The 14,964-nt window shown below is 30.0% G+C and overlaps 1 protein-coding gene and 1 long non-coding RNA gene across 2 annotated transcripts; one reads left to right on the forward strand and one right to left on the reverse strand.

The window, feature by feature from the left end:
• Positions 1–8,600: 8,600 nt before the first annotated feature.
• LOC106373038 lies at positions 8,601–12,767 on the forward strand. The gene is made up of 6 exons (XR_007316248.1): positions 8,601–9,010; positions 9,115–9,352; positions 9,422–9,560; positions 9,645–9,705; positions 9,785–10,246; positions 10,321–12,767. It is a non-coding gene; the product is annotated as an uncharacterized LOC106373038 (long non-coding RNA).
• A 963-nt stretch (positions 12,768–13,730) lies between these two features.
• Positions 13,731–14,652, reverse strand: BNAA09G13560D. Its single transcript, XM_013813285.3, has one exon. The coding sequence runs from the start codon at positions 14,453–14,455 to the stop codon at positions 13,859–13,861; it is 597 nt and encodes a 198-aa protein (XP_013668739.1). The 5' UTR covers positions 14,456–14,652; the 3' UTR covers positions 13,731–13,858.
• Positions 14,653–14,964: the final 312 nt, after the last annotated feature.

A 14,964-nucleotide genomic window follows, 5' to 3' on the forward strand; every position in this document is an offset into this window, starting at 1 on the left:
ATGAACATCTGCCTAAACCGAAACTAACCAAAGTAACCAATACTGGTTTAATTCAAGGAAAAGGAGAGAATGGCAATGTCTTACACCTTCTCAATCTCTACCAACTACCAAAGTAACCAATACTGCCATTGGCTCGTTTTTAAAGATATTCTAGCAATTAGTATGTCATATTTTTGAATTCAGAAGTATACTTTGATATGTATTTTTAGAATATCTGTTTCCTACCGGAAGCAGATTAAGCAGGTAAATAAATAGATATGCTCTGGTTGTTCAAGCCATTAAAAATTGGAAAGTAAACTAATTTGTAGTTCGAGAATCAATACACGTAAAGCATCAAGTCAATGAGTTCTGTAAATTTGTAGTGATGAAGAAACATATCAAACACTGAAATATCTGAATAAAACAACTCACAATATCATTTGTTAACCTAGCATCTAATGTAATAGTCGCCTGCCAATTCTAATAAACCTAATTGTGATCCATTATTTCTGTAAGAGTTACCTCCAAAGCATTTTTCGAACTTTCAGTAATCTAAGATCGGTTTTTCTTCTATTTATTATATGTTGAATAGAAACATGTCGGCAGAACGAAATTTTAAATTTTCATTTATTAGAACTATTGAAAGAAACAGTAAATAGAGCTTGGGATAAGCGTATTCAAAGATGTAAAGAGACCACAAGACGCATATGAAAACAACTTTCACAATTCATTTTCAAAGAGACTCTCTTTTTGAAAAAAAAAAAAGTAAAGGCACAAAGAGACCAAAGAGACCCAAATCGTTTTTGACAAATTTGCCTCCAGTATATACTTTGACGCAACACTCTCCGAACTTATGTCACGCTCTCTTTTTCTGAATCACTACTATACCCATTACTCCATCATTTTTTTTGGTTACCCACTACTCCATTTTTTTCATGTATATACTTTTCTTTTTATGGTAAAATGAGACTAACATTGGGGAGTTTTATGTCGAAGTCTATATGTGGCTATGTTGAGATTTTGTGAGGACTCTCCCAAACAAGAATCGAGTTAGGGATCAAGATCAACCTCTTTTACAGAGATACATCAAAACGCTAATATTCCAAAATCGTTTGGTCTCTTTCACGCTTATGTGTTGATATACGATAAGTCGATAAGTGTGATTCATTTCGATTGAGAGAATAATGGTTAGTGAAGAACTGAGTTTTTAGTATCGATTTCGAATAAATTTGAAAAGAACTATTATTATGTATGTGTGTGTGGTCTCCAACCTGTAAAGATTACGAATGGATTACTGTTTAAAGAAAGATCATAATCAATTATTTTTCTTCTTTTCAAAATCAGTTATAAATATAAAATGATCAACACCCGGAACTTATGATAACAATTTAACGAATCTGCTCTGTAGAAGTGACCGTATGATATGGTTTGGGGGCATCAGCCTACAGTTATACACACACTATATAAAATATGTATAAAGCATAAATATCCACTTTATATACATTGCAAATAAATGTGATGTAACTCAATAAGTCAAAAGTAATGGTGGTTCAAAAAAAGAAAAAGAAAAAAAAGGTCAAAAGCAATGTTGAGTGGGTTTGTGTATGTGTGGGGGAGTTACAAATATTTGGACACAAAAAAAAATTCCTATTACCTAACAAAAATTCAAGAATCTTTTTCCTTATTTTTTAATTGGAATATTTCAATATTCATTTTTATTTAGTGGCTATTGAGTTTATAGGTCCTTTTTGGTATAGTAGGATACTTGGAATATTTCCAATATATTGATTGTCTCGTCCTACTCAAACCTTATATAGTTATTAACATTTATATATATATATATATATATATGTTTCTTAATACAACATTTAAGATTAATTAAAAATTAAGATTAAGAAAAAAATTTAAAAGTGATTTTCAAATTTAATTATGTGTCATCACAAATTCATTTCAACCAGAAATAATGTTATAGTTTATAAAAAATATAATATGACATTAACCTAATTACAACATGTAAAAACATTTTTTTACGCAAAATCATATTTTTGCAAGATTTATCGAAATATTGCTATAATTCATATATCTATCATTTATAACATAACTAAATTGTGATATGTACAGTATGATTTTAAAAAATATATATATTTTTGCAAGGTTATTGAAATATGGAAATGACTAATAATTAATATATCACCACTAAAGTAAATTATATATCACATTAATAAATAACTAAACTGATATTATAATTACAAAAAAACATCATAAACATCATGTTATAACATATTTTTAACAAGTACCTAGACATTTTTTGAGAAGTGAATTTTTCAACTTTGGTTATGTTTCATCACTAAATTGTGATATGTACAGTTTTCCTTATGGCAAATCTCCAAAATAGCACATTTCTAAGTTTATATCACAAAAATAGCACTCAAAAACTAAAATGACCAAAATAGCATTTTATCTTTTGAAAAATTTAAATTTTTTTATTTTTCAAAATTTGAAATCTTATCCCCAAAACCTCACTTCTCAACTCTAAACCCTAAAACCTAAACTCTAAACCCTAAACCCTAAATTTTTAACCCTAAACCCCACCTCTTGAGTGCTATTTTTGTGACTTTTGGCCTTGAGTGCTAGTTTGGGAACAAAAACTTGATTTAGTGCTATTTTGGTCTTTTTTTCTTTTCCTTATTAACATATATAGTTTTGAAAAGGTAAATAGGAATAGAACACAAATAGTCAAATAGCTGCATTGAAAATCTAAAATGAAGTGTTTCCAAAAAAAGACTATGTTGTGTTTCCAAAAAAGTGTTAAAAAAAGACCATGTCCATAGATAACATTCTTTTTCTTGTAACACGAAATTAGGTAATTTATCAATTATTTTAATTTAAATAAAAATAGTGTGCTTTGTACTATTTTGGGCAAAAATATATTATTGTGTTACTTATAGGAAAGAATAAAATAATAAAAATAGAAAAATATAACAAATTAGCTATTAAACACTTGTGGGAAATTTAAGATATTGGAATAGCTACTAAGTTTTTATATTGCAATTATGTCAAATAGTATTTTGATAGATTTTCTAAACATGCATTTGATAAGATTAACCTTATTACAGCTTCTGGCTTTCATCATTATTATTAAATTTCTATTAATCAACTGTAAAGGTATACATTTGGTCAAAGTCAAAACCCGTACGCAGAGCCGGCCCTGGGTTAAAGCCCATAAAACCAGGGCTTTAGGCGCCAATATTTTGATATATTTTAGGGGCGCCATATATTGAACAAATATGTCCCACTAGCCCAGTTGTTCAAGCTTTGTTCATCTTTCCTTCATGCGTCTGTCAGCAGTTCGAGCCTTGATTCTTCTTTCTTTTTTTTTCTTTCTTTTTGATAATAACTTAAATCTGACAGATTTTGATTCCTTTATTGATAATCTTAGTTTCCATGTTTATATAATTATATAATAAGATCATATATAGTAGTCATTATAAAATAAAACAAATCAACTAAAAAAAATCTTATTTCCTTTTCTAAACTCATATTTTTTTCTTCTACTAGTTATCTTCTTTTTCACTTAATTATTTTTTGTATCTTTAAAAACTAAGAATAAAGATGATATTTATTTTTGGATTCAGATACTCTCTCATGGAACTTTGACAGTTTGAAAGATTCATTAAGTTTACAAACTAAACCAATTTCAAGATGATGTTCTCTTGTGTTATATTTACCAGAATTATGTATTTTTATTTTAAATAATTATAACATTATTTTCATTTTAATCATTTTTAGAGAGTGTTATTAGAAAGAAAATAATAACTCAGCTAAATTGCTGTAAGATGAATTATTATAATCTAAAACCAATCCTATTCTCAAGTAACATAATTTTTTTTAAAGTAATTGTAAAATTATTATTTTTCTTTTAGATCAATGTATAAGGTTTTTTGAAGAAATTTCTAAATCATGAAAAATTAATTTTTTTTTGGTTTAGAAAGCTAAAGTAAAAAAAAAATGTTTTTAAAGAGCATTATTTTGTTCGTTCGCTTTAGGCACCATAAGACCTCGGACCGGCACTGCCCGTACGTATACATTGTGTAGTGTTCAAGTCGCCAATTTTTTTTATATTTTTTTTTTCATTTTTATTGTTATTTAGAGAATATTATTTTATGTTTTCTATAAATTAGAAAAAGAATTTTTTTTTCCAAAATAGTACAAACCAATACAATTGCTTTATTTTATTTAAGTTAAAGTAAAAATAATAAATAAATGATTACATGTTACTAATAAAGAATAAAAAACAAATAAAAATCTTATATATTTATGAGTGTAATATTTTCACAATTCTATCTCCTTTTTTCTATCAATCTTAAAATTATATTTCTTCCATTTCATATTGTAAATGTTGTTTTGGATTTGTGCACATACATTAAAAATATTTAATTTGTATATTTTTAAATAGAATATCATTAATTATAACGCATAAGTTTTAATTGGTGACAACACTTTAGAAAAAATATGGTGAAATTCTTATTTCTCAAATTTTATGTCATTCTTGTTGAATTTTCTTTCAAACTACAGACACATGGATCCCCACTCTATTCTTTTCATTTTCTTATGAATGAAAAAAATTATGAAGAAAACAATCCTTCTCCGTTTTCGATGAGGAAAAAAATTGAATATTAATTCATATGTTTTTGTTTATTCATTTTATCAATTGAATACCAATTCATTATTATTTTTTCATTCAGTTAAATGGTTACCAATTAAAGGTTTAACCATATTTCAATCAATTAAAAATAAAGCGAACAATATAAAAAGATATATAACATATAAAATTAATAAAATTTGCATTAAAGTTCTAAATAACACTTATTTTGTAACGAAAATTTTATTTTATAACGATATTTAATATGAAATCTTGGGAATAGTTGTTTAGCATCAGCCAAAAATCATTTTTTAACATCATCAGCAAATTCTTCTAAACGATGAATTTTATAAACAGATCTTATGTTATAGATTTTAATATCAGTGTCAGGTTTTGTAGCTGTAAGTTATCTCTTCAATTGTGATTATGTATTATTCTTTTACTCATTCTTACAAAAAAAAAACGATTTGACTTTTAAAAATGTGACAATGTATCAACCTAATTGTAATAATTACAATTTCATTTACAAAGATTCATATTTTCGTATGATTTTTGAAATATTGTAATAACTAATATCTCATATATAGGATGAGCATTTTATTCGATATCCACTCTGAATCTGCCCCAAAAAACTTGAACCAAAAGTCCAACCAAAGTAGCAAAATATCCAAACGGTATTGAGTTAAGAGAGATTAGATATCCGAACCCGAACAAGTATTGTTTTTTTCATTTTATTCAAAATATTTCTATTGATGTTGCATATGGTTCAAGATCAGATAGTATACATATAATTGAGGACAAAGTGATTTGCTACACACTTAAAATGCATGTCAAGCTTCTTGTTTCATGCATTAACAAAAGTTGCATCCAAAATCTCAAAACAACAACCATATTAGTCTTTTTATATTTCAAAATTATATCTCCAAATCTATTAATCGTCCAACCTAATAAAAATTAGAAAATAAAGTTAATGTTTAGCTTTTAAGTACAATAAACTTGAGTAGCTTTTAAAATCTAAATATCCGAACACGATCCTAAATAACTAAACCTGAACTAAAAATATCTGAACACGATCTGGTATGGAAAACACCTCAATATGTTCTAAATCCCAATACCAAAATGCCTGAAAATCTGAAATATCCAAACCGAACCCGAATGGAAACTAGAATGCCCACGCCTAATTAAAGTAAAGTATATCGTAACTCTAACATGGATAATTTTATTTATAAACATTCATATTTTTGATAAGATTTTTAAAATATAGAAATGACTAACAACTCCTATATAACTATCAAGGTAACAAATGCATATCACATATAACTATTAGTATTTTTATATTTCAAAATTTTATCTCCAAATATATTAATCGTCCAACCTAATAAAAATTAGAAAATAAAGTTAATGTTTAGCTTTTAAGTACAAGAAACTTGAGTAGCTTTTAAAATCTAAATATCCGAACACGATAATAAATAACTAAACCTGAACTAAAAATATCTGAACACGATCTGGTATGGAAAACACCCCAACATGTTCTAAATCCCAATACCAAAATGCCTGAAAATCTGAAATATCCAAACTGAACCCGAATGGAAACTAGAACGCCCATGCCTAATTAAAGTAAAGTATATCGTAACTCTAACATGGATAATTTTATTTATAAACATTCATATTTTTGATAAGATTTTTAAAATATAGAAATGACTAACAACTCCTATATAACTATCAAGGTAACAAATGCATATCACATTAATAAAAATAAGCTAATTATGTAATTCGAAGTATTAAAAATATCAACTTATATATTATTATTTTTATAAATATATATTAATATTTTAATGAAATTAATTGTAAGTGTGTCTTAACAAATACTAATTAAATCAACAAGATTGAATTTATTAATAGGTGTAAATAAACGAGTGTACATATTTTAACTAAAAAAATAAAAAATCCAAATTTATTAGTATTTATGTATTCAAATATGACATATTTAAAATAAATACTTGTTATATATAAGCTAAATAGAATTGATATCTAAGAACATGTAATTTTAATTTTATTAAAAAATTAAATTCCAAAGTTAAAATCTATATATACTATACTAAAAGGGATATATGAGCTCCCCTAAGCTATGCCACGTCCTTTAATAAATTTAACCAATCAGAGAACATTGTTTTGCCATGTCATACAAACTTTTTACGATTAGATTTCAAGCAGGCCATTTCTATGGGCTAATAAAATTCTTCACTGGCCCATCTAAAACACACCATTCCAAAGGTGAATTTTTTTATCCCTTTCCAACCGTGCTCTTCCTAGACCTTAATAATAGTGATGGTCGATCCTAATTCTGTCGCTTGCGCTCCTACAAACCACCGTTTCTTCTCTGAATTAATCACGAGCGTGGCTCGATCATTTACTTATGTTCTTGATCCATTCTTAATGATTCGTTTCACCTCCTACCGTACCTTTTCCTAAGTCAGTTCAACCCATAAATCCTAAATAGCCCAATTCATAAAGTCTCGCTTCACTCCTCCATCTTCGTCTTCTTCATTGTTTCCTTCCGTTTTCTATACATTTTGAAAAACCCAATTCATAGCCGCCCATTTCAGCGAGCCTCTTTGTCCTCTTCTTCGTCTATACGTAAATTCATCAAGTAAATATTATTTTTTATTTTGTTTATCAATTTGGAAAATATGTTTATTGTGAGAGAAAATTCGAAAATTCTGTCGTGGATCATTTGGATTCGATGACCGGTCAAAGATTTTTTTTTTCAGCAATCGAAAAGTTAGTGTGATGATTATTATAGGAACATGTTGGTATCTTTCTCTTTTTGCATCTCAAGAATCGAAGAAGACAAATATTTATATATATATGTAACTGGCCATAACTCTGGTCTGTAGATTTGGACCATTGTGTTTGATTTTTTAATAGTGTTGGTTATGCGAATTGATTCAACCATCGGTGCTCTTAAAAAAAAAAAAGAAATCTGATCCTTTTTCTTGATTACCCGATGATTAATAGTTTCATATTTTAAAAGCATAATTATTTTCTCTCTTCTGCTCATGTGATCAGCTAGATATATTGAAAAATGGCGGATGGTGAAAATATTCAGCCCTTCGTTTGCGATAACGGGACCAGAATGGTCAAGGTAACAAAAACAATATTTAAAAGTTTTACCATGTCATTAAGTTGAAAGTGAAGGAGGTGAAGGATGAGTAAGAAGTAATTGTTATGTAAGACACTAAGACATCCTTTCATATTACGATAGCGCTCAAGTTAAAATTTGGTCTTTCTAAATTTGTTTGTCTGATTCCATGGTTTTAATTGTTTGCTCATCCTCAGCTTGCACCATTTGACCCAACCAATAAGAAGAAGAAAAAAGTTGTCATTTTGGAACCTATCGAGGACTCTACTGAGTCACATGCGGAGAAATCTGATTCATTGCCTGGTATGTTGATGCGTATATGTGCCATGAATTTCTTTTTGCTTCTCTCAATGGTATATATATGTTATTTTGTCTTATTTATTTCCCCTGCAGCTAACTGGGGCTTTGAGAATTCACTTTCTACAGTGAAGAAAAGTAGAAGCCAGTGCCTGCAGCTAAATGCTTTTTAAACTGATGTGTTAATGATTGTGTGCCTCACATTGTTTTTGTTTCTATGGATAGGTTGAATCACAGCTCATTGAATGAAAAACAGTATCACTGGTGCTGAAGATTTGGAAGGTATTTTATAATTCACTTCTTTGCTAATTAAATGTGTTTTGCAGCATGCCTTTAAGTAACTAGCTCCGTATTTTTCATTGGTCTTACTTGATTGTCTCCAGTGGGATCAGTGGGCTTTTGCTACTGTCTATATACTACAGATTCCAATGACATCATATCTTCACAGCCAAAAAGGGGAAGATGAACATGGTGACTTGAAGCCAGCCTTTATCACTGATGGTGGAAACTAAATTCTAGAAGGTGCTCGCAGGTAAACAACACTAAATCCATTGTATTACGTCTTCTTTGTTTCTTTTTTGTTATTCTCCCTTTCTCTATATGGCATCTTACCGGATGTTTCCAAATGAAATTTGGTCGTTCATTACGAAACTTCTTTATTTGATTACGTGGATTCCAGTTTTATTCACTTGAAACTCTGATACATGATATGATCAAACAAAAAAAAATTTAGCGACATTTGTATATACATAGAGAAGATGGGTCATTAGTCTTACTAGATAAATATATACATAGGAGTGATTTACAGAATCAAGATGCTACTGTGAATTCTGCTGACCCAAAAGAGGCAAGAGTATTAAAGAGATTCACTTCGTCCGATTCAATCCCATCGACATATATTGATGGTAATGGAGACTGGCACCGAGTAAGCAAAGGGAGCTCCAGAACAGGTACCTAAGAACTAATTTTGTTTTACCTTTCTTCAAAATTTAGAATTTTTTCTTCTCTTCAATGACTTAAACCTTTAAAAACTTTTTCTTTTGATTATTTTCAGATTCTCGATCTTTGCAACACAAGGAAGAAAGACCACTGCAATTGATAAGTGCACTCTGCGTGGACTGAGGGTCCTTAGCTGTTGCAAGACGGACTGTACCAGAGAAAACCAAACAAAAAAGCTCTGGTGGTCCATGGGAATTCGTTGGTGGATTGCCTTTGTTTGATCTTCCGCGACATGATAGTGCATACACCATTAGAAGAGCTTCAGACCTCGGTGTCAACATCAATGCTCACTGGTTAATATCTATCTACATACTTTTATCTTTGACTTTAATCTTCCTTATGTTGTATTGGTTTTATTATAGGTTATCAACTTGCTATTGCCAAGCTCGGTATGGGATCAAACATGTATCCATAGCACCAGCTTCTCTACTTGGATAAGAAATCCATCCGTGGGAGTTTAGGCAACAACCAAGTGACGTTTTTCTAATCTCTTGATTCAAAGTAAGTTTTAAGTAGTTCTACAAATTCTCGAAAGGAAATCCCTCAGAGAAAGTTATCCTAATCTTTTAAAATTGTACACTGTAGACTCTGATCCATGACATTCAGCAAGAATACAGAGAAGTTGTAGAGAGGCGTGTGTTTACAGGTTTTGAATAGGGAATCTGTCTAACGTCTCAACTATTCCCAGTAATGATGACTGATATATACTTTTTTGATATTTTTAGGTGTTGTGTTACTTCTTGACAATGGTAGTTACTCTCAACTAGCAGATGAAAAGGCAAGGACTTAAACCTCTGCCTTCCTCAGCTTAAATCTATTAATTCTGTATTAGTATTTAGTCCATGATGACCCTTTCATGTGTGTAGACGGTGGATAGATTGATTGAAACTGGAGACAGTGAGCATATTTTTCAGAAAACAATCATGGAGCAAGTAAGAGGGCAGGTTGGTATTTAGGTTTCGACAATAGCATGACTACCTGTGCAACAAAACAATTATTACGTGTGCTTGAAGTTAGGTTTTTCTGCTTCCGTGCGTGCAGGTAATAAATATTGGATACTGGCTGAGATTCAGGAGCGGCATGGCGCTTCAGAGGCTTAGAGAACAAACTCCTCTACATTGTAGCTTAAAATGCTGAATCTGAAAGTGTCAAACAAGATGCTGAATTAGAAAATGCATTTGAAATCGGTATGAGGTTCTTCCCATTCCATTTTTTCTCCGGGGCACAACATCTGTATTAAAGCTTTCTAATGTGTGTTCAGTCCAGGTGCTTGCTAAGATTCAGAAGAGGTGGAAGAGTCTCAAAGCGGGTCGAAAGCTAACTCTGTCTACATATGTGTTCTTAGAAAACCTTGAACCGTTTGCATGGAATGATATTGTTTAATGAACATTAGTATCGAAAGATTTTATTTGCGCATCTATGTATTAGTCGTTCCCAGGAACTAACATTTTATATCGAGCCAATCGCTTGCCAAAGGTTTTGCTACCAACTTTACAGAATTAGCCTTTTTTTTTTTTTGACAGACAAAAGTAGCCATTCAAATAGGACATAAACAAGTGATGATTTTTTTTTCTGAAAGGAATGGTCTATGAGCATCATGAAAAGTCCATGTTACGTTTAGGACAAACAATTACGTTGTTGAATACAAGTTTGATCTGCAAAACTTCAATTAATTATTTGTTTACCTGGTAACAGCCCACGTAGGGCAGCACTGCAACCACATCAACTACTACTGTGGCGCTGAAACGATGTAGTCTGACCCCAACCGGAATAGTGAGCCAACCTTTTCGACCTTAAAATTTACAAGTGAAGAAATTGGGACCATTTAGTTCTCTATGTCATTGAGCTCAATATATAGCAAGCTTGATGTAAACGTACTGTACTTTTCTTGCAGTAGATGTAGAGGAGACTCACTTATATCGACTAGAGAGGAGACAAGGGTAGCCACATTAGAGGACACACCATCTCACTAACACCCCTAAAAGGTAAAGGTGTCCTTCCATATCTTTAGATTTCTGGCTCCAAACCCCTTCAACTACGTGACTACCACTCTTTACATTCACCAATAAAGTCTCTTACAATACTACCAAGAAAAAAGCTTGCTTTACCGTTTTCTTTTCGGACTCAATCACTACGGTTCTCACATAATTGTAACTATCATTCTATAGTAACACCTTTTCTTACACTAATAAAGGCTTCAGACAAAAAAAATGCATGAATATCATTATTACCAGAAGTAACTACTTTTTTTAACATAGAAGTAACTACTTCTACCAGGTCAAGAAATCTGAAATCCATCAATAGACCAAAGAGAACAAGAGATGAGTGGGAAACAAAGAGTAGAGAAGTCTGAAGTTGCAGATGGTGGAGAAAAGAATGATGAAAAGGAAATATTCAAGTGGACTTACTCATAAGTAGAAAGTAGAAATACGTCCCCTTTTGTGATCTTCGTCTGACTCTAGAGGTCAAAGGTCCTATCGAAGTAGCGGAAACTGACAAGGATAATGTGAGATCTGAGTTGAGGTTGGTCTCATCTTCTACATGTCTCTGTGTTTATGATGTTCTCATGTATCTTACGCCATTCTTACATATATGTAATACGTTTTTTTAATTGATTTTTTTTTATTAAATAATATTCTTATTCTCCACTCTTTTAAAAATATAAAAGTCTTTAACCAAAAATTTAATTAACAGTTTAAAATTTAAATTCAATATATTAAAATTCATCCATTTTTATATTCTTTTGTAAGATTACTTAAAACATTAATAAAATGGAGTATATTGTTTTACTAGGAAAATATATTTTCTTGCTACATTAATTCGACGGTATGATGTTATTAGTTGAATTTACTGCTAACATACAATTACTATGACCACTAATTTATCGTTTTAGCCAAACAGAAAAATCATATTTCTGAGTTAGTAGTGAAATTTTGTTTTTTGAGTTTGCAGTGCAATTTTTATTATATTCTGTTTGAAACTAAAAAACTAATATATATTACATAATGCATTCTGTAATACTGCTTTTATGAAGAGAAAAAACTGTATTACATAATATATCAATCCTATTTTTCGAAAATGGTCAACCAATGTAATTAATTTTCTAAACAGTAGTTTAACATTTTCAAGTTACTGAACAGTTTAAATAATATAATTTATTTTCCGCATAGTTGACATACTGTTTTACTATAAAATTATATCCATTACACGTAAAATATATTTTAAATTATATATTTCATTTAAAATTTCAATTTCAATTATTTAACCAAATAAAACATAAATGTAACAAATTAAAATATATAATCCGCGCGTAGCGCGGAAAAAGACTCTAGTAAAAATAATAATATCAAAATATAAACTATATTTACATTTAAAGATAAAATAATATTAAATTTTAAAATTATTATATTTGCGCATGGCGAAATGTTCTTATATTTAGTCAATGCACAATGTGAGAAAGACTTTTTTAACATGTGAGAAACATAATTGTTAGAAATCTTCATTCAATCAATACGATCATGTAAAAAAAAGTGTATTTACTTTATAAAATAATCATGTTTTTTATGGAGGGAAATGTCATTTATGAACAGAGTGATATTTTAATGAAAATACTTCTTATATTTTATAGAAGGAAAATTGTTAATAATAGCATCTTTTGAGTTTTTGTCTTAAAAATAGCACTAGAAAGAGAAAGTCACAAAAATAACATTCATTAAAAGGTAAAATATCTCTAATACTCTTGGTTTAAAATTAAATAAATAAAAACAAATAAAAAAAATGAAAAATGAAAAAAATGAAAAAAAGAATTTTTTTTATAGTTTCAGATTATATGCTTTCAGATTCGAAATTTTTTGTAATTTTTTCTGATTTTTTTTTCAATTTTTTTTTCATTTTTTTCAAAAAAAAATTTATAATTCAAAAATACTTTTTGAAATCGTTTTTAAAATTTTTATTTTTAATTTTTTAATATTTTTTTATTTTTTTATAAAATTTTAAACCCTAATTTCAAAATTCTACCCCTTAACTCTTAACCCTGAGGTTTATATTCATTAACCCCAAATTGTATAAGTGTATATTTACCTCTTTAATAAAACATATTTTTGTGAATTTGAGCCTTGAGTGCTAATTTGAGAACAGAAACTTGGTTTGGTGCTATTTTAGTTTTTTTCTCTTTATAAAATTTCATTTCATTTTACACAGATCAAAAACTTTTAGAACATATAAACAAATTTTGTTAGATATATTAATAACTAAATATAAAAAATTAAACTCAAAGTTTATCAACTTTGAGAAGGTAAAAAATATTTGAATAGATATACTATTTAAAAATCTCAAGTGAAGTGATTTTTCTATTTCCTGAAAATTTATTGTTATATTTTTGGTCACTTCCGGAAAAAATATTTTATAAAATTTTTAACCTTATAAATATTCTTTATTAATTAGAAAGATAAGCTATATGAGTATTAATCAAAAATGATAACGTACTAGTTAAATATTATATCTACTATTATCTTAAATTTTTTTAAATACGTATGAAAAAAACTGAAAGCCAAATTTTAGGCCAAAAATAATAAGATTAGATTTCTTGTTGCACGTATAATCTATAACTCAGAGAGCTAGTGAAACTAACTAACATAAGACAAAATGATTTTTGAATTTTAGGCAACATCATAAGAGGAACTTGAATTTGTAGGCTCGTTAAAGGCCAAAAAAAAAACTTTGAAAATTACAAAATTACTTCTATTCTGCAAAAACAAATATTTTAACTGAAATCTAGAATATTGTTATTTAATAATTTCTTAGCCGTAGAACCCTGTTTGGCTCCAAATTGCATCACGAACCCGCCTTAGTTCCCTGCCTTTGAGTGTCCTTCCGACACCCTCAAACATCGACGCCCCACCGCCTCCCATTTTCCTGCTCCGCCGTGCTTGGCTCTTAGCAAGGTACTCGTGCGGCGGCATCATCCCCGGTTCCTCCTCGTCGTCACCGTCAAGCTCGTGTGTTGACTCAACCAAGTTGACTCGATATATCTTACTCCAATCCGGCACGTTAACCGGCGCTGAGGACGCCAAGTTCCGCATGATTTCTCCTCCTTCGCCTACTCCGCCGTGGATCTGCTGCACGAGCATCGGAGATGACGACGGTGCGTTTGAAGAGCTCTTGAAAGCCAGCGAGAGTCCTCCCACGCGCCCACTTTTCATAGAGTTAGCGCTTAAGTTCCACCCGCCGTATGAATCTTCTGTCTCGGTGTCGTGAATGACTGCCGGTGACCAGATGTCTTCCTCGTCGAGCTCTAATTCGTCGGTGATGGAGGTTCCGTGACTGTCACCGTAACTGTAGCTTCCAAGGTATCGATCGCTACGGTTCATCGTCGTCGGATTTCGACCTCTTGCCATGCAACTCAGCCACAGGCTAGCCTCTTGTCGCTTAATTAAATTTGGTTAGTTATAATAATTATACAATTATTATTATGGAGTTAAATGTTAGAGATTTTGCTATAAGTTTCAGACCGAGTGAAATGGAGGAGTATATATATAGCATTTGCGAGGAGAAAGTACAAAAGAATGTGACAATAAATAATAAAATTGTGCAATATGGCTTCTATATTTTCTGTTTCTTACTAAATGCCCTACAATTTTCGTTAGCTTAGAACAAAGTTTTTTCAAATCCATTGGTTCGTCTTTTGTTTTATTTTCCAGAAAATGTATTATCTTGCGTAATCTAATAGCCACATGCAGTAGCATACGGTATATAATACAGAATGGAAAGATTAATGGGAAAATTGTTTCTTGGACCAAAAAAATAGTAACTATGTCCTTTAAACTAATTTTTATTTTGTACCATTTTGTTTATGATGCTCTTTAATATTTTTGATAATAAATTAAACAAAAAGTTTTACAAACAA

The sequence above is a fragment of the Brassica napus genome, chromosome A9 (assembly GCF_020379485.1).
Source record: "Brassica napus cultivar Da-Ae chromosome A9, Da-Ae, whole genome shotgun sequence".
Classification (NCBI taxonomy): Eukaryota; Viridiplantae; Streptophyta; class Magnoliopsida; order Brassicales; family Brassicaceae; genus Brassica; species Brassica napus.